General features: G+C 40.0%; 1 protein-coding gene across 1 annotated transcript in view; it reads left to right on the forward strand.

Moving 5' to 3' along the window:
• FARS2 (phenylalanyl-tRNA synthetase 2, mitochondrial) overlaps nt 1-26,643 on the forward strand; it is a 233,213-nt gene that overhangs the window by 61,981 nt on the left and 144,589 nt on the right. Inside the window, exons 4-5 of the mRNA XM_075270763.1 lie at nt 8,935-9,094; nt 12,225-12,356. Of these exons, the coding sequence (XP_075126864.1) occupies nt 8,935-9,094; nt 12,225-12,356 (292 nt within the window). The remainder of the gene's footprint in view (nt 1-8,934; nt 9,095-12,224; nt 12,357-26,643) is intronic.

The raw sequence follows: 26,643 nt of genomic DNA on the forward strand, positions 1-26,643 counted from the left end.
GTTGTAATTTAATTTGCTTAGCGCAGCAGGGAGAGGGGAATGAAGCAAAAACTAAATGTTCTGTGAGTTAATAACAATTGAGCAGTCTTTTTTCTTAATCTGATTGTGTCTGCTAAAACTGAGACAGGCGAAAGTAGGCAATGATCAGGATGCTCGCTTGCCAGTGCACACAAGCAGTGCTGGGTTTCACTCTCCCACTTGGGCCCGTGCAAATTGGTAAGTGATTGGCAAATTAAAATAGCTGGGCTTGAGACTTGGCTTTTTGCAGCTTTAGGACCTATTCACGATACCGAAAGCCAGAAAGGTGACAGTCCATTACTTGCAAAGTCTTAGAGAACGTGCTTAAACTATCATCTCCTGGTCGTTTGCTGTATATTTTACCTTTACTAATGTTCAGGCTTTGTAAGTGGCACTGATGCCACCTGCTGGGCCACAATGCCCTTAACTGACACAGATTATTTATTTAGCTTAAACGTATTAATGCAACATACCGTAAATCTATCAGTGTTGTAATGTATTACTATCAAATCAGACAAAACCAGCACCTCCTGCTGTCAGAAAATCATAATTAATCAGATTTAAGTTTCACACCACACTGGTGTTATGGACATGTGTTTATTATGACCACAGAACTCTGCTAAGGCTTGGAATCAAAAAGTGTAACATCCTATGTATACAGTTATATAGTATAGAGTAGCAAATCTATAAGGAATGTTCCTGAGCCACATGCGAACTTTCAGGAAAAAAAAGAACTGTGTACATACAGTTGTGCTAAAAAAGTTTACATACCCCAGCAGTTTTTTGGGGGTTTTTTTGGCCTTTTTTCAGAGAATATGAATGACAACACAAAAACTTCTTCTCCACTCACGGTTAGTGGTTGGGTGAAGCCATTTATTGTCAAACTTCTGTATTTTCTCTTTTTAAATTATAATGACAACCAAAAACATCAAAATGACCCCATTCAAAAGTTCACATACCCCAGTTCTTAATACCGTGTATTGCCCCTCTAACATCAATGATGACTTAAAGTCTTTCGTGGAAGTTGTGGATGAGACTCTTTGTTTTCTCAGATGATAAAGCTGTTCATTCTTCTTAGCAAAAAGTCTCCAGTTCCTGTAAATTCCTGGGCTGTCTAAGCAATGAAACAGCAAGGATGTTGCAAGTGACGCTAGGTTCACACCTGCATTCAGCTGTCCGTTCTGTAGTTTCTGTCTTCTGCATGCAAGAAGACGGAAACCACAGACCGGGTCCGGCTGTCAGCGGCGGTAAGCATTTTATGCTCTCCGCCTCGAAACCGTTTTTTTAAAATCCGGACACAGAGTACTGCATGTCTGGATTAAAAAACCTGGTTTCGCGGCGGAGAGAATAAAACGCTCACCGCCGCTCACAGCCAGACATCTTTCTCACCCATTCAAATGAATGGGTGAGAAAGAATCCTGCAGGTTTCCGTCTCCTGCTCTGTTTTATGCAGGAAACGGAAACCTGCATAACGGAGACCCGGGCGCAGATGTGAACGAGCCCTAACACAGTAACACGGGGCAACACTAAAATAATCGTTCATTAAATGTAATTGAGGTTAAATCTTCTGCCAATTGTGATTTGGGTTATTAATTGAATTGTGATTTGGGTCATAATTACCCAGCCCTAGCTTTGATGGACTGATGTAAAGTTTTGAGGGAAAGATTCTGTGTTTCTGTGTTGTTGTTTTTTTTGTTTCTTTTTTAAATGTTCATTGTGAGCCCCATATAGGGCTCACAATGAACTTTTTTTTTTTCTCTCAGTATGTCTTTGTAGAATGGGAGGAAATCCACACAAACATGGGGAGAATATACAAACTCCTTGCAGATGTTGTTCTTGGCGGGATTCAAACCCAGGACTCTAGCGCTGCAAAGTTGAGCCACCGTGTTGCCCCATCATGGATTATTTTTTAATCCTTTAAAGGATTAGTTCTTATTCTCTTTATTCCTTTGCCTCCAATCTATACATAACATTATTTCATTTGTCTACAAACCCCAATTCCAATGAAGTTGGGATGTTATGTAAAACATAAATAAAAACAGAATATGATGATTTCCAAATCCCTTTTAACCTATATTCAATTGAGTACAAAACAAAGGCAAAATATTTAATGCTCAAATAAACTTTTTTTTTTTTTTTGCAAATATTCGCTAATTTTGAATTTGATGCCTGCAACACATTCCAAAAAAGCTGGGACAGGGGCAATGAAAGGCTGGGAAAGTTGAATGATGCTCAAAAAACACCTATTTGGAGCGTTTCAGAAGTGAACCGGTTATTTGGAACAGATGAGTGTCAAGATTGAGTATAAAGAGGGCATCCACGAAAGGTTCAGTCATTCACAAGCAAGGATGGGGTGAGGTTCACTACTTTGTGAAGAACTGTATGAGCAAACAGTTTAAGGACAACATTTCTCAGCATACAATAGCACGGAATTTAGGGATTTCATCATCTACAGTCCATAAAATCATCAAAAGATTCAGAGAAACTGGACAAATCTCTGCAAATCTGTGTTGGCCAAAAACCAACTTTGAATGTCCATAACCTTCTATCCCTCAGGCGGCACTACATTAAAAACCAACATCATTATAGATATTACGACAGATATTACGACATGGGTTCAGGAACACTTCAGAAAATCTTTGTCAGTGAACACTGTGTGTCACTTCATCTACAAGCGCAAGTTAAAACTCTACCATGCAAAGCAAAAGCCATATATCAACAACAATGCCGCTGGCTTTTCTGGACCCGAGCTCATCTGAGATAGACTGATGCAAAGTGGAAAAGTGTCCTCTGGTCTGACAAGTCCATATTTCAAATTGTTTTTGGAAATCATGGATGTGGGGTCCTCCAGGCCAAAGAGGAAAAGGACTGTCCTGATTGTTATCAGTGCACTGAAGTATTACATCAAGCAAGAATAGGAAAGAATTCAACCTACAAATCCTCAACAACTAGTATCCTCAGTTTCCCAAAACATATTGAGTGTTTTTAAAAGGAAAGGTGACATAATACAGTGGTAAACATGTCCCTATCCTGGCTTTTTTGGAACGTGTTACATGAAATTCAAAATGAGTGAATATTTGCAAAAAAAAACAAATAAAGTGTAACCATTTGAACATTGCATATCTTGTCTTTGTAATGTATTCCATAAGTTGAAAAGGATTTGCAAATCCTTGCATTGTGTTTATATTTATGTTTTACACAACGTCCCAACTTCATTGGAATTGGGGTTCTATATGAAAAGTTTGTCCCCTACTCCATATAATCACTAAAGACCACAAAAAACTTTAACCTTTCCTTGATCATTAAAAATATTCTTAACCCATTTTGCACCTGCATGTTCTTATTCTATCAAGATTTTAAACCAAATCTTCTGCGCAATTTCAGGATAATACAGAGTTCTCAAAAATCCTCAAATACTAGTTGGTAATCCACTCCACTTTCTCAGTGATCTCCAAGCATCATGGTATCTGAAATAATCATCATATTCTTAATAGGTTTTACTTTTGCTGTATCTGCATGCAATAACTGTACTAGCAAGCAGGAATAACCAAGTTCATCTCAAGTTCAAAGTTAACAAAATTATTATTACCTTTCCTCCAATCTAGCCAATATCTCATGAGACAAGCAATATTGTATTTCCAAGCATCAGCAAATCAAATCTTCCATGTACTTTATTCATCATTAGCCTTTTCAACGATATTCTTGACCTCTTGTTTTGCTATATTGTAATAGGATGTTTTTTACCACAAAATCACAGTGTCTTATTGATGTTATATGACGGGTTAAAGTCCTACTGATCAACCTGTATGTATTTCTTATTGTCCATCTATAGGATAATCTCTGTTACAGATCATTCTGTATATTTGTATACTATTCTGTCACTGATCAGTAGGTACACCTTCCCTCAATGGTTACGTTATATGTTGACCACTCATATACATCAAGGAATCCCCTTCTCCACCCCCAAAGGTACTAAAAAAACTATATGAACTATTGTCTTAGTTTCAGCTGAGACCATGAAATAGGTGCCCTGCGTCTCTGGAAGTCATCAAGTGATGGGTGTATATCTGTGTTGGAAGTGGCACCTTCATTCAGTGAAATATTGCATCATTTGTAACCAAGTATTATCTTTTTTCACTTATTATACACTTATTATTTTATTATATTTTGGTGTGATTATAGGTCAGGGTATAATCATACACATTAGGGAGAGTGTGTGCCTACATAGGCGTACGGAGACTTACAAGTCATTCCTGCTCCGCTAGGGATTCTGGGTAAAAAATATACAAATCTATTCTCCAGGATGTAATTAGGAGAACAGTGCCTCTGTATGCTTCCCTCTAGAGGGTAGCCCCCTTAACATCATGCATGACTCAGTTAATAAGCCTACTAACATTTTGCAGAGTTTATTGCCAAATTAGTATTTCTATTCCAAAAGGAACAGATTCCCAGATATGGACAGCGCTGTTTCGGTCTTTTGGACCTCCTCAGCATAGTGCAGGGATACTGATTTGGCAGAGTGAGAGACTATAGACCAGGGTCAGGGGATAATCATACACAATAGGGAGAGTGTTTGCCTACATACAGTCCTATGAAAAAGTTTGGGCACCCCTATTAATCTTAATCATTTTTAGTTCTAAATATTTTGGTGTTTGCAGCAGCCATTTCAGTTTGATATATCTAATAACTGATGGACACAGTAATATTTCAGGATTGAAATGAGGTTTAATGTACTAACAGAAAATGTGAAATATGCATTAAACCAAAATTTGAGCGGTGCAAAAGTATGGGCACCTCAACAGAAAAGTGACATTAATATTTAGTAGATCCTCCTTTTGCAAAGATAACAGTCTCTAGTCGCTTCCTGTAGCTTTTAATCAGTTCCTGGATCCTGGATGAAGGTATTTTGGACCATTCCTCTTTACAAAACAATTCAAGTTCAGTTAAGTTTGATGATCGCCGAGTATGGACAGCCCGCTCTCAAATGATCTGAAAACAAAGATTGTTCAACATAGTTGTTCAGGGGAAGGATACAAAAAGTTGTCTCAGAGATTTAACCTGTCAGTTTCCACTGTGAGGAACATAGTAAGGAAATGGAAGACCACAGGGACAGTTCTTGTTAAGCCCAGAAGTGGCAGGCCAAGAAAAATATCAGAAAGGCAGAGAAGAAGAATGGTGAGAACAGTCAAGGACAATCCACAGACCACCTCCAAAGAGCTGCAGCATCATCTTGCTGCAGATGGTGTCACTGTGCATCGGTCAACAATACAGCGCACTTTGCACAAGGAGAAGCTGTATGGGAGAGTGATGAGAAAGAAGCCGTTTCTGCACGTACGCCACAAATAGAGTTGCCTGAGGTATGCAAAAGCACATTTGGACAAGGCAGCTTCATTTTGGAAACAAAAATTGAGTTGTTTGGTTATAAAAAAAGGCGTTATGCATGGCGTCCAAAAAGAAACAGCATTCCAAGAAAAACACATGCTACCCACTGTAAAATTTGGTGGAGGTTCCATCATGCTTCGGGGCTGTGTGGCCAATGCCGGCATCGGGAATCTTGTTATAGTTGAGGGTCGCATGGATTCCACTCAGTATCAGCAGATTCTTGAGAATAATGTTCAAGAATCAGTGACGAAGTTGAAGTTACGCCGGGGATGGATATTTCAGCAAGACAATGATCCAAAACACCGCTCCAAATCCTCAGGCATTCATGCAGAGGAACAATTACAATGTTCTGGAATGGCCATCCCAGTCCCCAGACCTGAATATCATTGAACATCTGTGGGATGATTTGAAGCGGGCTGTCCATGCTCGGCGACCATCAAACTTAACTGAACATGAATTGTTTTGTAAAGAGGAATGGTCCAAAATACCTTCATCCAGGATCCAGGAACTGATTAAAAGCTACAGGAAGCGACTAGAGGCTGTTATCGTTACAAAAGGAGGATCTACTAAATATTAATGTCACTTTTCTGTTGAGGTGCCCATACTTTTGCACCGCTCAAATTTTGGTTTAATGCATATTGCACATTTTCTGTTAGTTCAATAAACCTCATTTCAATCCTGAAATATTACTGTGTCCATCAGTTATTAGATATATCAAACTGAAATAGCTGCTGCAAACACCAAAATATTTAGAACTAAAAATGATTAAGATTAATAGGGGTGCCCAAACTTTTTCATAGGACTGTAGGCGTGATTATAGTCATTGAATAGAATTGAAAAAAGAAAGGATCTGTTACGCACTTGATAAAGGGTTCCGACCCGAAACGCGGCAACTGTTTTTGCGTTGTGCAATCTTCTTTTTGAATAAATTCCTTTGGACCTGAGAGCGCCGTCCTTTTGTTCTTCCATTGGTGCATCCTCCTGGTTTTTGACCAGTGTTATAGAGACGTGCTGCCACTCTCACTCTGACGAAGCCTAATATTGCTGAAAACGGAGTTGTGAACGGAGTCACAACCCGATCAGGTGAGAGGCCACCAGGTCCTGAGTTCTTTTCATAAACACCAGATAATTCATCTATATATTTATAATAGACCATCTACACTATAAGTGTGCTCGGTATCTCTCTATTCTCTATTTCAGTCCTACACTCTGCGATTCACAGTCTGTAGTAGAAGTGTGTAGTAATCTCTCCTTGATTCCTGCATCAACACCTGGAAGCACCTTATATACCAACAAATATGGATTACATCAAGATGAGAATTGAAAAAAGAAAGGATCTGTTACGCACTTGATAAAGGGTTCCGACCCGAAACGCGGCAACTGTTTTTGCGTTGTGCAATCTTCTTTTTGAATAAATTCCTTTGGACCTGAGAGCGCCGTCCTTTTGTTCTTCCATTGGTGCATCCTCCTGGTTTTTGACCAGTGTTATAGAGACGTGCTGCCACTCTCACTCTGACGAAGCCTAATATTGCTGAAAACGGAGTTGTGAACGGAGTCACAACCCGATCAGGTGAGAGGCCACCAGGTCCTGAGTTCTTTTCATAAACACCAGATAATTCATCTATATATTTATAATAGACCATCTACACTATAAGTGTGTTCGGTATCTCTCTATTCTCTATAGTCATTCTTTGGCCATCTTTGAATTAACCTGTTAAAAAAAAAAAAACCAAAAAAAACCTATACACATAAATCTCCTGATGTCTAAGGTTTATATCCTGTGACTTAAAGTCTGCTGAGTAAATAGTAATAATGCAAAACTGACCATCTTTACAAACTGAGCTTTGTTTGACTGAGCCAAGATGATGGACAGCAGGAGGACCAGAGGTCCAAAACAGGGAATCCGCACTCTCTGGTTAAGCAGGCAAGACACAATCCAAAGGTTTCAGAGAAAACTTTTTTTTATTGAGGTAAGCATTACAGTTGTAAGGCACGATGCGTTTCAGGCTGCTAACAAGCCCTTTATCAAGTGCAAGATAACAGATTCCCGTCAGGCCAAGATGATGTCATTCCTTGGTCTCTTACCCACTTTTTTTCGGCCTGATTATCTATAAAAAAAATATTTCACTTTTGGCTCTATTTATCTTATACCCTGAGCATCTACTAAAATCCTCCAGGGTTTCAATAAATGATTTCAATGAACTTTGTGGATCCAACATAAAAAAACATTTCCCATCTCCCTCTCTTACCAGCTTTGCCTGCTCTCTCTTCTACTCACTTCCAATGTTCTTCAAGCTGGTGGGCAGGCTTTGACTGATTGATGGACAGGACACTATGAAGTGTCTCAGTAGATATAGACATTGCTTTTACCATGAGAGACTATTAATGATTACTAGAAATTTATAATAATGCAGATCAAATATGCACAGTAAATGTTTATTATATTACACAGGGTTGGAGAACACGCTCCATGCTCCATGTTGTTATGATACATCTGCCTTAGTTTGTTTCTAATATAAACACCTTATAAGAAGCCATTTCATGTAATGTTCTGAAAGGCAATTGTTGATGAAGGGAGTTCAGATAGTTGAAAGGTATAGGGTGAGAACACACAATATACACCTATATACTATCTATATATGTGCAACAGCATGTTTCAAACTGTGTTACACATTTTTGGTCACTTTATACTGCTGTAAACAGGTGGTTTTGGTGTGATTTTATATATTGTGCCTTAGAGTAATCTTTTTTTATTTTATTTTTGAATTGCAATAAAAGTGCAAAAAAAAAGTTTTATTCTGTATTTTTTGATACCAGTGTCTCCAATTGGATTCTTTCTGTGAATATGGTCTAAATTGGGGACTACCAACCACTTAGGATCCGTGAATAATGTGTCTTCTCGTGCTTATTAGAAAGTGTCCACTAATCTTGAGCACTGGTAAAAGTCACCTTCACCTGATACCTCTATAATATATAAGGTGATGGCTGACAGCATTCTTCCCTCTCATTCCTCTTTGATTCAGATGAGGAATGGAGTTTTTGTATCGTAGAGTGTACAATCGTTGCCAGATACTTAGCTGACCATAGACTTCTGATTTTTGGCAAGTCGCTTCCTAAATCAAATAAATCCACTAACCAAAGCTATTAGTGATACCAGGTTCACACAGGTCTGCTCCTGAGCCCCTTCCAGAATTTACTAAAAAAAAAAATAATAATTTGATTTTGATTTTCAAAATTTGTTGTGCCATGCCATCTCTTTACACACATTAAAGGGATTTCACGGGTTTATATGAATCAAAATGGCAGCTACGTATCCAATAACAAAATGATATAAAGCCTATACTTACCTTTTAAATTGCACCAAGTCTCTTAAGTGCTGATGTGCTGTACCGATATGTGACCGCCATGCAGATGGTGTTAGCTGATATTCTGTAAAATCTTTGATCCATTCTATTGGATTTTTTTGTTTGTTATAGGTACACTTCTAAAAAACATTCTTAAATTACAATCATTGCTTAATTTCTTTTTTTACAGCTTTTTGCAAAGGTGGAGAATAATGACACATGCCATTTGTTTGAGGATGGTTTTCGCACACCCAACAAGCAAGAGAGCCATACACTTGAAGCCATGAAACTTGTGGAGTATCATCTAAAGCAAACACTTTCCAGACTAGTCACTCATCTCTTTGGTGAAGGTATGTTCAAATCATTTTTAATATATGTTTATTTATAACATTGACAGCTGCATTTTATAATTGTTATAATTGTTTTTACAATTCACTAGGAAATCTGGTACCCATTACTGCGACTGATATATTGAGTATTACATATGTACATAGGCAACCGTTTTTGTGGCCTCCCTGTGCTTGTAATGCATACGATTTCAGTGTTAACTAGAGATGAGCGAACACTAAAATGTCCGAGGTTCGAAATCCGATTCGAACAGCCGCACACTGTTCGACTGTTCGAACGGATTTTGAACCCCATTATAGTCTATGGGGGGAAATGCTCGTTTCAGGGGTACGCAAAATTCGATAAAATTATACTTACCAAGTCCACGAATGACGGTCGGGGTGTATTCTCCTTGAAGTCTTCTCCCGGCGCAGCGCCCCCGCGGCGTCTTCCGGCTGGAATTCACTCTGCCTAGGCATCGGGGCCTAGGCAGATCCGACTGCACCTTTAGAAGACTTCTAAAGGTAAGAGAAGAACCAGCATTAATTGGCAGAATGTATAGCATTCTGCCAATCAACGCTGGTTCTTCATCGAACCTTAAACTTCGAACAGCTAGTAGTGTTCGATCGAGTACGAGTAGATCGAACACTACTCACTCATCTCTAGTGTTGACTCCTTGCAGATTCACTGTAAAATATGTGGTAAGACTAGCGATCAAGGATGAGGATCATCTGATGATGCAGCATACAGGCTTTCATGACCAATTGTACATCTGTGGGGCGCACTTGAATTGTGCTTACCAGCACCTCCTGTTTGCATGTGAGAATCCTAGAGGCACACTCAACAAATGAGTGCACTCCAGTGAGTACCTCTAGGTGTCCAAGTTTTTGTATGCAAAGGGTCGCATGAAATGAAAGGTGATTCCAAAACAGCTATAAGTTTGAAAGGAATTGCATGCATGGTATACAAAGAGTGGAAAATGTATAGTTATTATGTTAAATTAAAAAAAAAAATATATAACAGGGGCTTGGAGACCATATGATCTGAGGTTGAACATAAGTTATGGGAGAGCAGGTTGGTTTTTAAAAAATGCCAATGCTCCTTTCTGGAAACCCAGAAGTTCTGTGCTTCTCTATATGCCCAGATGTCAGCAATTACAAACCATTTATTACTGTCAGCCAAGGCAAGCAACACTACAAATATAATTTATAATTGAAGAACCGGGACCCTGGGTGCAGCAGCTTCTTCACATGGATGTGTTTCCACACATGACCCCAACGCAGTTGGGAACTGCTCTGAAATCCTTGGGCCGTGTCTAGCTACTGTTGTGGCATAAGCTCAGGTATAAGTGAGTTCTTCAGTTGGCCCCAGATAGTGTCTAGATAAAAAAAAAATGCAAGGAGGCAAACACATTTCTTTTGGCCAGAAATCTGGAAAAGAAACAAAAAACAAAACAAAAACAAAAAGGAGTCTATCATTTGATTTAGCTAATTTTCCCTAACAACATGTTAGAACAGCCTTTTAAAAGCAGGAGGAGGTGGAATAATGGGGATTATGCCCCCTGTGTACCGCTATCCCCAGTATTCCACCTCGCTGAGTTGCCAGAAGCACTCCTTAGTACAGCGCTTGCAAATCCCGCACATGCGCTGTAGTCTAGTACCCGAAGTGAAGAATAAGAAGAGGAGGATGCCTTCACAAAGCAGAAGGAGGTGGAATAATGGGGATGACACAACCTGTGCTCCATGCACAGAATTTGCATATAAGAATAAAGTGTTGAAGAACAGATGAAGAAGGGTAAGACTAGAATAGTCTTTCTAAAGGCTATTCCAACATGTTATTAGGGAAATTTGGCTAAATAAAATGGTAGACTCACTGTAAAATTAAAACATTCAAGCCCGGTTTACTTTCCCCTCCTTCCAAACTGAACTTGCCAGTGACATTCAGCGACACTGGATTTTGGGAACACATTGAAAATAATATTTGGGTATGGTTTGTCAATACTAGTGCAAAAAATGGTCATGTGTTTTTAATAAATATATGAATTTATGACAATGTTTAACTAGATTAGGATTATCTCGGAGCATCGGATAAACGGAAAAATGATGCTAGCTAGATTAGGGTACTTGGCCCATGGAGTAACAGAGGCTCTGACAGTCTTGTTAGCGCTATCATTATGATGTTTGGAAATGGGGGCAGTAGTTTACTCGTACCTCAGGATGACAAATAGTCGCTTTTTGGGAGAAGTTCATTTCTGTACAGCAGTGTTCCTAAAGGTTCCTCCAGGGCAGAGCTTCACTAGCAATCTGTCATAGGGAGTGACAAGCAGCGAAAGACAGAACACTTGTGCTGGTGAGGATCTTGGTAAGGAGTATGGAAGTAGCCTTTGCTGGTGCATTGTAAGACTATAGAATGAACCCCTAGCCTCCTTTTCCTCTTCTGTCCTTCAAGGAATTGCCTAGAAAGGAACCAGGAAAATAGAACATGGGTATGAAAGTTATGTTTCCATGTCAAAAAACTGCAGTATGCAGATAAACTAAACTCACGATGCCAAATGCAATAGAAAATGACGTGTGCAGTCATGTGACCTTTCTGTCCCTGTACTATATCTATCTATCTATCTATCTATCTATCTATCTATCTATCTATCTATCTATCTATCTATCTATCTGTTCCTAGGTGAGCAGCCATATATAGTGTGGCTTTCAAACTATTTTGTAAATGCAATGTGACAATGTAGACAGTGTGCTGGAGAAGGCGTTATTAAGAATGATTTGCTATGGCGGAACATGAGTGGTGCGAATAATAAATGCTTGCAGTGAGGCCTCAGTTTTTGAAGATGGCATATTCTGTCATGTGAGGCACTGTAAACAGGCATATGCTCAGTAGTTACCAGTCATTCCCATTTACAATGAGTGACAGCGCTCCCTGCTATCTTCATGATCTTCCTCATTTTCTTCCTTGCCCCGTAATGGTCTGAATGCGACATATGATTGATAATCTCTCACAGAGGGTCTGAATCGGGTGAAATGCATGGCAGATTTGTGGAGACATGAGCACTTTTTCAGTCATGAAGAGGATAAATCTGTATGATCTGTGTTTTCCTTCAAATTCACAGTAAATGGGTTACTCTTTATTCTTTGCCTTTTAATGCAGGACTGGAGATTAGATGGGTCGACTGCTACTTCCCTTTCACTCACCCATCTTTTGAAATGGAGATCAAGTATGAAGGCGAATGGATGGAAGTATTAGGATGTGGTGTCATGGAGCAGAAGTTAGTGAATTCAGGTAAGCATGGCTCTGCTTTCCGCTAATCCCGCTGCTGAACAAAAAGCGTTATGCATTCCATACTGACACTGTACAATCTGGGAGCGAAGATTCAGAAATGACTATGCCACCAATAAGACTGGCCTAGCAGTCATGATTCGGCCCATGAAGAGGAAAGCATCAACTATGCCCTTTTCTCTGGGCCAGCATTACTATGTAACAGAGTATAATATTGTGTTTCTCCAAAATAAGACAAGCTCTTATATTGTTTTTGTTTATGAAGAAAGGGCTAGGGCTTATTTTCCAGGTACGTCTTATTTTTCAGGCACCAGAGCGAAAGAATTTTATGCGATTTGCTCCAGACAAATCTTGTAAAATATTTAGGATTAGGGTGATGTCATGTGACATAACAGCACTGGAACACTAGGGCTTCTTTTTGGAGTAGGGCTTATATTTTAAGCCTACACCAAAAACCCTGCAAAATCAAGCTAGGGCCTTTTTTTGGAGTAGGGTTTATTTTTGGAGATACAGATTACATATGGTGACATCCCAATTGCCTGTAGTCATACCCGCCCCCTCAAGCAGTCACATAAGACTTAAAAGTAATCTAAACAGAGTAGAACTTGGGCAGGACTATTCATTTGTCTGAAGATCTTGTACAGTTTTTTTTTTTTTTTTTGTAAAACAAGGTTTAGGACACATACTCAAGTACCAGGGTCGATGATATTTACTGAAAGATTTAAATTGACAGCATAAGAGATATAACCCTTTTTAAAGTGCTACACACCTTAATCATTTTGGGCTGTTGCATAGGAGGGCTTAATCCCTGTACCAACGAGCAGGCCATCATGGAAAACATCCTGTAAGGAGGACTGCTTGTTGGAGTGAGATATAGCTCGAAGTGTAAGGCTAAGGCCCCATATTGCGGAAATTCAGCTTTTTTTGTTGCAGTTTTTGTTGCGCTTTTTTGAGCCAAAGTCAAGAATGGCTCCAAATCAAATTGGAAATATATAGAAAGCTCTTATACCTCTCTTCTGCTCAATCTACTCCTGGTTTTGGCTAAAAAAAAATCACAACAAAATCTGCAACAAATAAAGCTGTGTTTCTGCCACGCGGGGCCCCAGCCTAAGAGTTTGAGAGTGCATTGAATAGTTTAAGATTGAAAGCCATCTTCTAGCTTCAAGAATGCCATCTAGTTTTGTAAACTGGACAACCTGACATTTGTTGGTGAGAGGACAGATTCTCTGGTGATAGGCAATGCATCCCCCATGGCAGCAGAAGGGTGCTGTTCATTGCTATGGCCCATAATCTTGCACACAGAAGTTTAGCTACAACTGTTACTTCCAACCTGTGTTCTGGTGTACCACTGAAGGGTTGCATATTGTGCGCTGTCATTAACTACCTCAGTTCAGTTCTGCATATTTGGTTTCATGGAGTTTGGAAGATCTCTCTTATGCACTGGGCACACCCAGCCTACCTGCTGGTTCCAAAATGTGACAGTTTCCAAAGTATTCTCAGTCCTTTGTAATGCAAAGCTCCTGGTTTGTGCTTAGCCACTCTTCCTAACAGAGTACCCCTCTCCACCCCCTTTCTACATCTTGAACAGCTGATAAGTGTCTGGTTGCACCTGCACCACTCGTATGCCTGACTGCCCAAGAAGTTGTAAACCTTTCCTGTAAAATTCTGCAAGACTAGGACATTAAAAATAAACTTTATTAGGATATGCATTAAAATGAAAATTCTAAATCAATGGCTATCCATTTTGGCCAGGTATTCAGACTCTGCTGTTAAATCAACAAGTCTTTCATAGCAGTGTCTCAGAGAGAAGGAAAGGCCTTAGGAAAGGACCAATGATGTATGTGAGTGACGTGTTGGTTACAAGCCTACACATTTCTGCTATTAAAGTACTGCTACTAACAAGTACTAATAGATGGCAGTGGCGAGATTGCCATGTCGTACTTGCCGCTAGAGTCTGGCATATAAAAAGCTTCCCCCCCCCCCTTACTGATGTACCGTCCAATCAGGGGCCAGCCAACTGATTACAGTGTCAGATGACACTAGCTCCTGCTGCACCCCATGAATTGTTTTCAAGGGGAAGTGTGTCCAGATGCTGGAGACAGCGTTATGGTAGTTTAGGAACGCCCATATGTCTATAGTTTTAAGCTAAGGAATCTACAAATGTGATTCAGTAATGTGCAAGCGAAGGTAAGTATATCATATGAATTCTGAGGCATATAGAGATTATATATGCCTAAAAGGAAAATTTCAGCACCCACTATAATAAAAGGGGGTCAAGAAATGGGGCAATATTATGTGTTAGGGACTAGTAAGCCACGTTATGTGACATCACTGTTCTGTCTTCAGCCAGAAGGTCCCTAGTACTCTATAGCTTGGGCATGCTGTGGACCAAAGACATTAAAAACAGCTATAAGTCGATATATGTTGTGACCGAGCCCCTAAACCACCCTACTGTATCTAGGGTTCGGGTATGTCTTGTGGTTGTCTTCAATGGCCTATAAATGCAACTTCGCCTAACTGGCACAGCTATATTTATACAGTCACAGAATTACTAACGGATCTTTGAAGACAACCATAAGAACGATGTGGCCCTCTGTGAAAATGAGTTTAACACCCCTGACCTATTATGTTCATAGGTGGATTTCCTTAATGTCTCTGCCTTGGCAGTATATTTGGTCTTGACGGCAGGAAGAAACATTTTCACCTCTGACTTCCACTCCTGACATTACATGTATATATACGCACTAATGTAATAGACTAATGACACATGCTAAAACACTATATTCACTAATGATAGATACATGATCCATATCATTCGGTAATGATACATACACATGTGGGGCTCTTTTATCACAGTCTCCATCACAGAGAGTTTTTGTTCCTTGGCCCTATCTGGACACAGGGTGGAAGGATCTGATAAACTCAGTACAGTTTATGATTAATAAATATATATAATGCCCCTCTAATACTTTTTAATCACATTTTCTTTGACTCTTTTTGCTCAGTTTTCTGGTTCTGATGTTGTGAAATATATCATTTTGTGAAATATCATGCAGGTCTTTGTTGGAAACCTGCGCTAGAACTTTTATGTTACTTGTCGATGGATAAAGTAGCAGGTCTATCGTATATTTGCAGACATCTGTAACACGTGTCTTATGTTTTCATTGGATTTGTTTTCATCTGACATGGGCTTCGGGAAATATAAGGGATACATTTTGTTAGATTAGAGGAATTGTGGATGTTTTTTTTTCTCCTAGTAACTTCATTTGCCAGCTGCCAGATAGAAGAATGATATGGCATCTTTCTTTTTTTTCTGTGCCCCAGGCAACATGTAGAGAATGAAGGGCACATATAGTGTGCAAGATGCCGAGGAACATTTTGTTAGGCATGGACTCCCTATGTATTATTCTGTGTTTTGATTTTAACAAGGCAATGATATTTGACATCCCATCATTGCAGCTCTGAATCCTGAAAGAAAACAGTCTCACGAATAGATCTAGAAAACCTTCCCTGGAGCCCAGCACTTCATATTTCTTCTTTGTCAAGGCTATATTTTTGTAGTTTTTCACATACAAGCATTGGAAGAAGCTGCTACACTTCTTTTTTATTTTGTTTGTTTTTAAAGGGGGTTAGAAGGGTTAGAAAAACATTTCTTGAAACTGTGCCACACCTATCCATGGATTATGTATGGTATTGTATGTCAGATCAATTGAAGTAAATGTATCTGAGCTACAGTAATGAACACAACCTATGGACATGTGTTTAAAAGAAGGCAGACACACAAGATTCTAATTTTGGACAATCCCTTTCATTAAAAGAAGATTTGACATTAGAGGAGTTTGCCAGAATTATGATATTGACCTATCCTCAGTATTAGATTGGTGGGGATCCAGCACCCAGCACCCATTCCATTCATACTGTCAGCTGTCAACATTCAGACAAGTGCTGCGGTCTCTTCACTACTTACCAAGTGCACCTCCATACATTTTATAATGGCCGTGGATGGTGTCGAAGCTCACTTTAATGAGGCTGAGCTGCAGACAGGCCCTATGACCAATGAATGTGATATGAGGGCTCATTCACATCTGCGCCCGGTCTCCGTTCTGCAGGTTTCCGTTTCCTGCACAAAACAGAGGCAGGAGACGGAAACCTGCAGGACTCTTTCAAACCCATTCATTTGAATGGGTTTGAAAGATGTCCAGAGGTGAGCGTTTTATGCTCTCCGCCGCAAAACCGTTTTTTTTTTAACCGGACACAGAGTTGGACATGCAGTACTCTGTGTCCGATTAAAAAAAAACCAGTTTCGCGGTGGAGAGCATAAAACGCTCACCACCGCTCACGGCCGGACCCGATCTGACAGGTTTCCGTCTTCTGCATGCAGGAGACGGAAACCACAGAACGGACTGCCGAACGCTAGTGTGAACCTAGCGCCACTGGTCTGTGAAAAGGAAGTAGGGCACACCCAAGCGCAGGTACTGCTTCGAACAGCTGATCAGTAGGGGGTAACAGGTGTCGTGCTACCGCTTATCTAATATTGGCGACCTATTCTAAGGATAGGTCATTAATATTTAAGCATTGTAAAACTCCTTTAGAACCCATACCAGTGTTACATCTATTCCTTCTGACCCTAGTAAAAGAGTGACATCAAATTCTGCATTTTTTGTCATGACTGTAACATATTGAATCTCATAAAATGAATGTACTATGAAGAGGGACTTCGTCATAGCTGCAATGGTTGGCAACCAGGCAGACACAACCAGAACAAGGTTCAGCAAAGAGGATTTATTGAATCCAAAATTTCAGGATGTAGTCCTGCAGCAGATAAAGTCCGACAGAAAGAAAGAAGCTTTCTTCAGGAAAGCAAATAATATATAGTCTCCATAACATGTACTTCGGCAAATTTACTTCTTACATGCATTTGGCTTCTAAGCAGTAGTCTGTGTCTTTTCAGTCTCTATAACAGAATTCCTTTTGAATCCCACATATTTTTCTTGTCACATTGTGTAAGACTTGGGTGTTAGTCCTAAAGAACGCAGCAGTAACAGGAGATAAGTGTGATAAGAGACTGTAATGTAGTCTGACAGGTGCAGTCAGGTGTTAGAGTAAGTTGTCTCAGATGAGAAATCTCAAGAACAAGGTGGTAGCATAGTCAGGAGTAGGCCATGATCAGGATTCGGGTGCAGAACAACAGGTAAGACAAACCCAAGGAGCAGGCAATAGGCAGTCCAGGAACAGCAAGATCAAATACAGATAATCAATATAGTAATATAGCAAGCAGGGATCGCAAGGACTTGACCCAGAGGTACCTTATGTCATAACTGGCTGGATTAGACAGCAATCTTTGATGACCTCATCATAGAAACAGGCAAAGATGTTTCTGCAAGACAGCAGAGCACAACACTGAAAGTTATAAGCCTATGGAAACCACATTGATTTTTTTGGTGCACTTCTGGGGACTATTAAATGTGCTAATCTAGAGCATCAAAACTGGCAGAAAGCCAATAGTCACCCTCAGATTTCTGCCTTGGTTTCCACTGCAGGGTATATGGAGTTTTTGTTTGTTTTTTAACATCTCTCAGAAGTAGCATACCCTAAGATTTTAGGATGCCTGCAAGATCAACTTGCTCAGTGACATCAGTAGCGCCCGCTGATCTCTTAGTGACACAGCGCAGCCACCACAAGCCATAAGAGAATTGTGCTGGAGTAGAGAGGATGAGCAGCAGCGCTGTTTGTGACATTGCGGTTACTGTATAGTGTAAAACTGCTATGTGCTGAACCCTAGAACCCTGAACCCTAGAACACATAATAATAATAATAATAATAATAATAATAATAATAATAATAATTGTTATTTTTAGCGCCAACATATTCTGCCGCACTACAAATCATAGGGTTAATGTACAGACAAAATTGACATTACAGAATAAAAAATGAATCATCATTTCACACAATAGGAGCCTTTCTCAAAAGAGCTTGTAATCCATGAGGAGGGGGGAGGGGGGGGCACAAGAGGTAAAAGTGCTTGTCCAATAGATTCCAGGTTTTATTCTTGACAAGCACTCTTTGAAGTTCTTGCGTGTTTGGTGATGTATCGCATCATTGTCATGATTTGCATTAAGTTTGTGGATAAATAATGCTGCAGGTGTTTTGTGGGCATAGATATATTCTATAATATATGCAAATATTTAAATTAAATGTAAGTTGTGGGTTTTATATTGACTTTTAGAATTACAGAATATACATATGCATTCATGACTGTTTCTTTTCAAAACCACCGAACAGATGGTTCTTGGAAGTTATTTGTGCCTTTGATGTTATATTTGTGCATACATTCTGTCTTTCGTTGGCGAATTGTGGCCATATTGACAAAGTACTGCCTTTACACATTAGCTGGTCAATGACATTAGTTAACTGTCGTATGGAGAATTGTGCAGGCTTTAGTGATCACAGATGGCGCGCCTGTGAAAATGCCAGTTTGACGTGTCCAAGAGTGCATGTTAGAGGAAGGATGGTTGGATGTAGCCGTGAATCATCATATCCTTATCGACAAAAGCTGTATCTGGTTATCTGTATCTCTAAGCTAATGATTAGAATTATTTCTTTTTCCGACTCTTATAAATGAAAATTTTGTCCTTTTTAGGTTATACTTCAAAAATGTTTATTTGACTTTTTCAGCTGTTTTAATGGTAAAAGTTGTACTTGTGTTAGTTGCTGTTATGAGGTAGGTGGCGCCAAGTGGCTAGGATGTGCTAAAATGTCTCCCCATTGAAAATAAGGATTAATGATATCACTGAGGTGGCATTAAAAGGCCTTCTGCAAACTGTAAATCTGTGTCAGACTGTGCAGAGTATGGAAAACTTTTAGCAGTGTCCAGTCTTTGTCCTACTTTTCTGTTATAAAGTACAGATTTTAACACTATTAAAGTTAATCTGTCCCAAAGAATGCTAAGCACGCAACGGAAGGGAAGTGGGTGGTAGGGGAACCATAGCTGGTTCATTTAGTTTTTATTTTATGGGTTTCAATAGAAGTAATAGAAGTGCTGGTACTTTGCAATGCATTAGTGATCAGACTCCCTGAAGTTTAAGACCCCTTGGATGGGGTTAAAAGGGGTAAGGGGTTAAAGCATAAATAAAACTAAATAAATTTGCTATCCCTCGAATTGTTCCAACAGGTAGAATACAGATGACATGTAATTTTGGCTACAAGTGAATGCTGTAAAAACAAAGCCCAAACAAAGTTTTTCTCCAATTCCACCCCGTTATGATTTTTTTCCAGCATATGGCTCTGTGAACAGAAAAATTAAAAAGATATGGAGTTTGGAAAGCCAAGAGTCCAAAACAAAAATTGAAAAACGCCTGTAGCAGTAAGGGTTTTACAGGCAACAAGATACGTGGGCGGCAAACTATTTGCATGTCAGTTGGAAGCCTATTGAGACTTGTCTGCAATGCATGCTCTGTGTAGCCTGTAATAGAAGTGCTGGTATTTTACAATGCATTGCAATGCATCAGCATTGTATTATTGATCAGACCCCCTCAGGGGTCTAAAATTTACTATTAATAAAATATATTAAAAAAATTAAAAAAAACCCCACAGAAGTATTAAAACCTCAAATCCAAATCACTCCCCTAGAACACACATAAAAATAAATAAATAATGTGAAACACATACACAATAGTTATCCCTGTGTCCAAAAACACCCCGGTCTACAAAAATATTTTTCATGTACAATGAAATCTAAACCACAGTTTTTCGCTTTTTCATCATATCTCTCTATATTATAAAAATGAATTTCTGTCTGTTCGTCTTTCTTTCTGTCTGTCTGTCTGTCTGTTTGTTCTCTATTGCAAACCAAACGACTGGACTGATCTTCACCAAATTTGGTACAGAGATACTTCAGGTATCCGGAGAGGCTTAAGATGAGACTCTAACTCGCTCAAACGTACCGTTGCTGAGATACAGCATTCCAAACACAGTGCCCCCCCCCTCCTTAGCCAATACAAACCTGCAAGTCTTTCACTCATATTCCAACTGCAATACACACGGTCACTCCACATGCACAATACAATACTGATATCCAAACTGAGATAAACGCATCAAAGGATTAGATACACAGATCAGCACACAGTATCACGCCAGAGGATTAGATACACGCGTATGCACACAGTCCCACACACCAGAGGATTAAATACGCGCTTCTGCACACAGTTTCACACACTGAAGGATTAGATATGTGCGTCTGCACACGGTTGCACATGCCGAAGGATTAGATACACGCATCTGCACACAGTACCACATGCCAAAGGATTGGATACGCGCATCTGCACACAGTTCCACACACCAGAGCATAAGATAAGCATGTCTGCACACAGTACCACATGCCGTAGGATTAGATACGCGCGTCTACACACAGTTCCACACACCGTAGGATTAGATACGCACCTCTTCACACAATACCACACAAGGGAGGATTAGATATGTGTGTCTGCACACAGTACCACACTTTGGAGGATTAGATACATGCCTCTGCACACAGTATCACACGCCAGAGAATTTACTGTGTATTTACTGTGTTGTATGACGTGACGGGGTGTTACGTCATCAGTGTGCGCCAATATGGCGCGGAAATGGAATGCACGTGTGTGACCCGACGTGGAAGAGGTGAGGTTTTCAAAACACCTTTATATACGCAAGGTAAAGATTTAATTTTGCCACCACTGTCACTACAGGGTCAGCCAGTGAGGATACTATGTATTGAGTTTAGACCTACCACTGTAGGCAGACCTTTTAACCTATTTATTTAGGTAGTCATTTGTAGTATCTGTATGTCTAAGTTTGTTATTGTCAGTCCCCTGATGAATGGCGGGTAACAGCACCAGGCAACGCGTAGGGCCCAGGGATTAACTAGGGCTGTCTACCAGGGATAGTCTGGGACTGCCCTTGTCAGGGCAGGAGTCATTGGGGGCCAGGGATTGCACAGGGTGATTATAGGGATAACTCCCGGTCTACCTGTGGTGCTCTCTTCACCATCAGACTCCTGCCGACACATTGGTAAGATCGTTTCAATCTATCTACCTATTGAGATTACAGCACTGTGGGTACTCCCTGCTTGCAGGAGGTATAACTGTATGACTCATAGTGAGATTATCCTTGTAAATAGTTCTGACTACCACTGTGGTGTTTTGGTGTTCAGACCTTTTAATATTTTGTAAAGATATTTTTTAACATGCTTAATTAAATGTTAAGTTTTATAATTTGCATCAGTTGTGTATTACACTTTCAGTATATCTGTTGCAAGTAGTGCAGCCTATGATTTATCAGGGTCTGTACTAATGATGCTCAGTTTCATTAGTTTTTTTTAATGATTCTGTTGAACCACAATTCAAAAGCGATTTCTGATTTTCATTAATTGATTTTCAGGTAAATTTAAATGTATTAATACTCAGTTTCAAGTTATTACAGTGACCACTGTGGAGATTTTTTTAAAATTTTCTTTTGCAAAGCATAAACTACAGATGCACAATTTGCTATATCACATACTGAGTTTATTCGCCAATAGGTACTCAGCACCTACAAGTGACTGTGCTGTAGTTTCTTCTCTATTGCGTGGCTGGAGCATCACTAGAAGGAAAGGTAGCTATAAACAGTGCTATGTCCCTTAATTTTTGGAATTGATAGAGTAACAGTAATACATGCTCACTAACATGCCACTCAATGTCTATTGGACTTATGAAAATAGCCTTGAGTTTCCTCTGTCAGTCTCATAGACATTGAATGGAACTACTGCAAACACACATCGCTCCATTCAAATGGGGGACACAAGCCCTATGACTGTGAAAGGTTGGGCTCCCAAGTAATCACATAACCCCCTATAAATATTCTATCTGAGTGAACAGAATATTTATAGCTTGTCGCTGATATAGCTTATCTGCGGATATATGTACTAGCTAGTATGGTCAAATGACAAGCTCAGCAAGGTTAATGAGGTACAGGTACTCTTCTCAGCCATAAACACAGTGAATGAATTAATTCAAGGCGTCAAAGTTGTGTGAATATTTACTTAAAGGTATTCTTCCTCATGCATAACAGCTCCCACTAATACATAATTAATAATCTTTGATGTGATGTCTCATTTTCATGAGCTGTTCCGACACAATTAGGTTATGAAAGGCATGTTGATGTAAGAAGCACTTACATTAAGATCTGCTTAAAAAATTACACATTATATCAGTAATAGTGAACATTTTAAAGCACAAAACACCTAATACAGTATTAGCCCTTGCAAGAGCTGAATATCATAATTGCTGTCATTGGGTTCCACTAATGCTCCACAATGGACATCTGATAACTTTGGCGCATAACATACTGTAATTTAAATGATTTACTTTTCACACCTTACAATGTATGTTACTTGCATTTAAACTGTCCTGTTATTGGGTTTAAAGGGAAACTCTGGCAAGAAACTGAGTATGTATTCTTCATATGCGTTCAGATTGTTTAACAGATAGTCCATTGCTCTGATCTGACAGCAGATGACATAAACTGCAATAGAGTGACTAATGCAGACTGAGCACCCTCTCACTTAATCCCTTCCCATTCACTATAGAAAGTCCTACAGGTAAAACTTTCTTCTGTTGAAAAAGCAAACAAATATGAACGCAGATAGAAGGGGCTCCGTCTGTATTAATCACTCTATCATTGCTCTCATTCCATGGCCGATGAGAGCAAAGAACTATAATTATGGTGCCACTAATATGTTAAGGTTATTGCTTACTAATAGAGATGAGCGAGTACTATTCGAAACTCCTGTTTCAAATAGCACGCATCCATAGGAATGAATGGACACAGCCGACACGCAGGGGGTTAAGCGGCCGGCCGCCGGCAAAGTCTGCGTGCCGGCCGCTTCCATTCATTCGTATGCATGCGTACTATTTGAAACAGCCATTTCGAATAGTACTCGCTCATCTCTACTTACTAAGTGTATATCACCTAAGCATAATAATGGGGTTTCTGCAGCTTTTACACTCTTTACCTACCAAATGTAGGCTAGTTAAAAGTAGAGGACAGATTTAATAATGTATATGGTCTTTTCCATAGAAATATTGACAATTTTGACCTCTGTAGAAGTCATTATTATATCTGTGTGGTCCATATGTCTATATTTGTCTTCAGTTATGTCCAAAGGTCTCCAAGTTCGCCTCTTCCACAATATGGGCTGACCCTGGAAAGACCCCAAATGTCCCTCTGCCACATAAATATGCCATTATTCTGCATGGAACATGGTAGGTAGGTCCCCATAACAGATTTTGCATTGGGGCCCAGGAGCTTCAAGTTAAGCCCCTGCCTCAGTCTGTGTATAAAAAAGTTGGTGCTTCAAGAGCTTGGAAGCACCTTATAGAGCACCCATATTCACCTGGCACACTGCCTATTATTGACAGGTCCAGATGTGTGGTGAACACTGGCAGAAAGTGTACTAAAAAGGGGTTTAGCCCTTACCTGATATCCAGGGACGTAACTAGCAAACACTCTGCCCCATAGCAAACTTTTGATTTGGGCACCTCCCACATCATAGCGCACCCTTTCCTGGCCTCCACACAGTATAACGCCCCATTTACACCCACTATATTGTTCCAAAGTGGCCTCCAGGCAGTATCATATGTAAAATGCTACTAATTTGAGTCCCTGTTATATCTCACATGTTTCTGAACCAAATGTTCATTTTAATGTGTTTACACACAACTTATATATCAGTACACTTTTAAAGATTTTTCCTGAAATCGCATCAAATATATGAAGGGACAATTCAGACAATTTTTTATGTAGATTATCAGGGATGTGGTTGTTGTGAGCTGACACACAGAATATCACTTACTAGGTGATAATGAAATGTGTATGTTGTAGTGCGTCATATCACAAGTGTCTTGTTTTATCACAACGCCCTATCATAAAGCCTTAGAAAATATTATTGAGTTTATACTTTTTTTTTTCCATGATTCTCCTTTAGTCCTCCTTTGCACACACTGTTAGTTCTGCATTTTTAACCCATTAGCGACATCAGGCAATATGATGTCAAGCCAGGAGCTAAGCTCAGTTTATATGCAGTTGGTGCCACGTGCGTTATCTAGCAGACACCTGTAGCAAACAGTGTCAACACTCTTGCCGTGGTCAATTACAACTGAGGCATCTAAGTGGTTAAACAATATGCCATCTTTACCCCTTAGTACCAATACGCCTGTTTATTGCGGTCACCAAGTGGTTTAATTTTGAAACAGAATAAGTGGTGATCTGCACGCCATAGTGCCAGTCGCCCTCTTTGCAACACAGCTAGGGAGTCTGATAAAGACCCAGAGGGCTGAAACGTCACTACTGGTGTAGCTTCTGTGGATGAATCTGAATATATATCTGTTTATTTACATTAAGTTACAGAAGTGCAAAGTTCTTTTGATTAATTCAAAAACGTATACATTTTACATGTATGACATGCGGGGTGAAGTCGGTTCATAGCTGTGTACTCACAATTGGGCACCTGTTCTTCACACCAAGAATCAGAAAAACTCGGACCCTAAGAATTTAATGCTTTACATGCCACAGTTACCTAACTTACATATCATAATGATACATTTGGTATCACTGTAATCATTGTTATTAAATATTTACTTAGAAATTTGGTATCCGAGGGGCAACGCGGTGGCTCAGTGGGGGGCAACGTGGTAGCTCAGTGGTTAGCACTGCGGCCTTGCAGTGCTGGAATCCTGGGTTTGAATCCCGCCAGGAACAACATCTGCAAGGAGTTTGTATGTTCTTGCTGTGTTTGCGTGGATTTCCTCCCATTCTACAAAAAAAAAACCATACTGATAGGCAAAAAAAAAAAGTACATTGCGATCTCTATATGGGGCTCACAATCTACACAAAAAAGGAAATTTGGTATCTGTGTAATAATCGTTATTTACGGTACGCAGCACAAAATTTAAAGCAAAATCTAATACAACTTAAATAATGAAATGTGTGTACTCCATAATGGTGGCAATAAACGCTACAACTTATCCCACTAACAACAAACCCTAATATAGTTACGTTGATGGAAACATAAAAAAGGTTATGGCTTTTGGTACACAATGACTGAAAAACGCATGACAATGTTTAAAGGGTTTAACATACCAATGTCCCGGCATTGTCATGGTGGAGTGCCATTCGGTTGACTTGGCAGCCAGGAGTGTATAGTGAGGACTCCCAAGTCTTCACTGCAAAAAAAAAAATAAAAAAAAAATGTATGTATATATATATATATATATATATATATATATATATATATATATATATGTGTGCGCGCGTGTTTTTTTTTTTTTAAAAGAAACATAGCAAAGCCCCCAGTAGATTTAAGGGGTCTCTATCATCACATTTTAGTGATTTGAGATAAACTTATGCCTTTCAGGTGATGTTAGTCATTTCTAAAAAGACCCCCCCCTCCCCGTTTTTTTAAATTACTTTTGAAATGGTTATGTAAATCACTGTCTTCGTGCACGTTGGGCGTTGCGTGCACTCCCCAGTGTCATCTTGCTTTTCCTGCATAACTCCTCCTGCTCCTTCTTCTTTACCGCCTCCAGCATTGTCCTTCCTGGTGGTTTCTATTGAAATTTTGCACGTGCGCAGTAGCGCTCCCTCCGGAGCGCTACTGCACACGCTCCAGAGCCATTTTCCTATAGAGAATATTGTGAGCAGGTGCTGAAGCTTGCACAGTAGCGCTCTGGAGGGAGCGCTACTATGCACACGCACAATTTCAATAGAAACCGCCAGGAAGGACAATGCTGGAGGCGGTGAAGCAGCAGCTCCATCCTCCCCTTCTCTTGTCGTCTTCCGTCTGGGCAGTCGGCTCCACCAGTGAGACACAAGCAGAGACGACTGTGCATGCCGGCCGGCAGCCATTTTTGGGAGGTTGCTCTTGCTCTTGTAGTTCAATACAGGAGCGGCCCCCCCAAAATGGCCGCCGGCCAGCATGCACAGTCTGCTCTGCTGGTGTCTCACTGGCAGAGCCAACTGCGCAGGCGTCGCAGTTTGACCCAGACAGAAGACAGAAGAGGCGCTTGCAGCTGAAGATGGAGGCGTCGCTGGAGAGAGTTCTGTGGCAACAGTGGGGACGCCCCCATTGCAGTTTGAGCGCTGGGGCCCACCCCCATTGCTGCGAGAGAACTCATTTGCATACCGGTAAAAAACGGTATTTCTACGGAACGGCAGGCCGGAGGCGACTGAGCAAGGTAGAAGACGAATGGCCTTTCTTCAGGGTATTCCGACATGG

Source organism: Leptodactylus fuscus, chromosome 4, assembly GCF_031893055.1.
Source record: "Leptodactylus fuscus isolate aLepFus1 chromosome 4, aLepFus1.hap2, whole genome shotgun sequence".
Classification (NCBI taxonomy): domain Eukaryota; kingdom Metazoa; phylum Chordata; class Amphibia; order Anura; family Leptodactylidae; genus Leptodactylus; species Leptodactylus fuscus.